The sequence below is a fragment of the Cariama cristata genome, unplaced genomic scaffold, assembly GCF_000690535.1.
Source record: "Cariama cristata isolate BGI_N322 unplaced genomic scaffold, ASM69053v1 scaffold28902, whole genome shotgun sequence".
Classification (NCBI taxonomy): domain Eukaryota; kingdom Metazoa; phylum Chordata; class Aves; order Cariamiformes; family Cariamidae; genus Cariama; species Cariama cristata.
In genome coordinates this window covers 689-1850 of record NW_009604818.1, presented here as the reverse complement: position 1 = coordinate 1850, position 1162 = coordinate 689, and the positions used below count along the sequence as shown (strand labels likewise).

Sequence of the window (1162 nt, the reverse complement as noted above, 5' to 3'; positions counted from 1 at the left end):
GGAGGTGCCCCTGCCTATGGCAGGGGGTTGGAACTGGATGGGCTTTAAGGTCCCTTCCAACCCAAACCCTTCCATGATTCGATGATATTGGCCTCGCAACATCGTCCCTTAGCGCCGGATCCCCCTTTGCTGCGCAGCCCCAGCTGTGCGAAGCCTGGGAGAAGCCGGGGAGCCCCATGCCCCACAAGCCAAGCAGGGCAGAGAGCTGCTGCCACCACTACCTTATAAACACAGCCCAGCGATGGCTGCAGGGGACACGTCACCAGGTTCGTCCCGACGCCGATCATATCAATCTCGCTCTCCTGGTGCAGCAGAGAAGACAGCGGCCATCAACAGCCCAGCCCTGCCACTGGTTTTTATGCCCATGCCAAAACCAGAGCCACGGGACAGGTCAGAGGATGCTCTGCCGGGAGGTGCCCGGTGTCTGTCCATCCGTCTGTCCCACCCAAAAGCTGGTTCGTTCGTGGTTGGTTTTTTTCCCAACCTGGAAATTCTTCTCTCTTCTCACCCAGGGAGAACAGCACCCATCATCCCCAAACCTCAGTGGTGCCAGCGAAAGCCACGGTGACATCTCAGCCCCGACAGCAGCGACCTCACCTCTCGCCTGAACTCCTCCAGGCTCTGCTCGCTGATGTCATTGCTCACAGCGATGGGGATCCTCTCAAACCAGGGCACCTGGAAGCTGGCAAGGCGGGGGGGGGCACAGGGTTTGGGAGGGACCCCCAACTCCCCTCACAGCACCCCCCTGAGCCACAAGGGCTCCCACCCTGGCAGGATGAGGTGCTGGGTGCCCAAGGTGGGGAAGCCAGGGGGACCGGTGGCAGCCAACCCCGGTTTGGTGGGGGACTCACTGAGCACCGCAGGCTCGGAGCGCTCGGCGGATCTCCTTGGACTGCTGGGCCAGGTCCCCGCTGTCCAGGCGCACCCCGATGGCCCGGTACCGCCGTCCCAGATTTTCGCAAAGCCGCTCCTGGCACGGGCGAGGAGAGGGTTAGTGCCCTTGCCAGGTGCGATGGGGACCCAGGGCAGCTCCAAGCCCTGCGTTGGGCAACAGCGAAGCAGGGGAATGCTGCCAGGTGGAAACGTCCCTACTTCAAGGCCACCAAGCAAGGAGGGACACATCCGTCCCCTCTGCCACAGCGGCAAAGCCACCCCGGGGTGG

The 1162-nt window shown here is 63.0% G+C and overlaps 1 protein-coding gene across 1 annotated transcript in view; it reads right to left on the bottom strand.

Moving 5' to 3' along the window:
* Positions 1-221: 221 nt before the first annotated feature.
* Positions 222-1162, bottom strand: part of LOC104158177 (nicotinate phosphoribosyltransferase-like) — a gene marked incomplete at both ends in the record, with an annotated part of 1582 nt that continues 641 nt past the window's right edge. Inside the window, 3 exons of the mRNA XM_009695757.1 lie at positions 222-302; positions 598-682; positions 852-970. Coding sequence (XP_009694059.1) covers positions 222-302; positions 598-682; positions 852-970 — 285 coding nt within the window. The remainder of the gene's footprint in view (positions 303-597; positions 683-851; positions 971-1162) is intronic.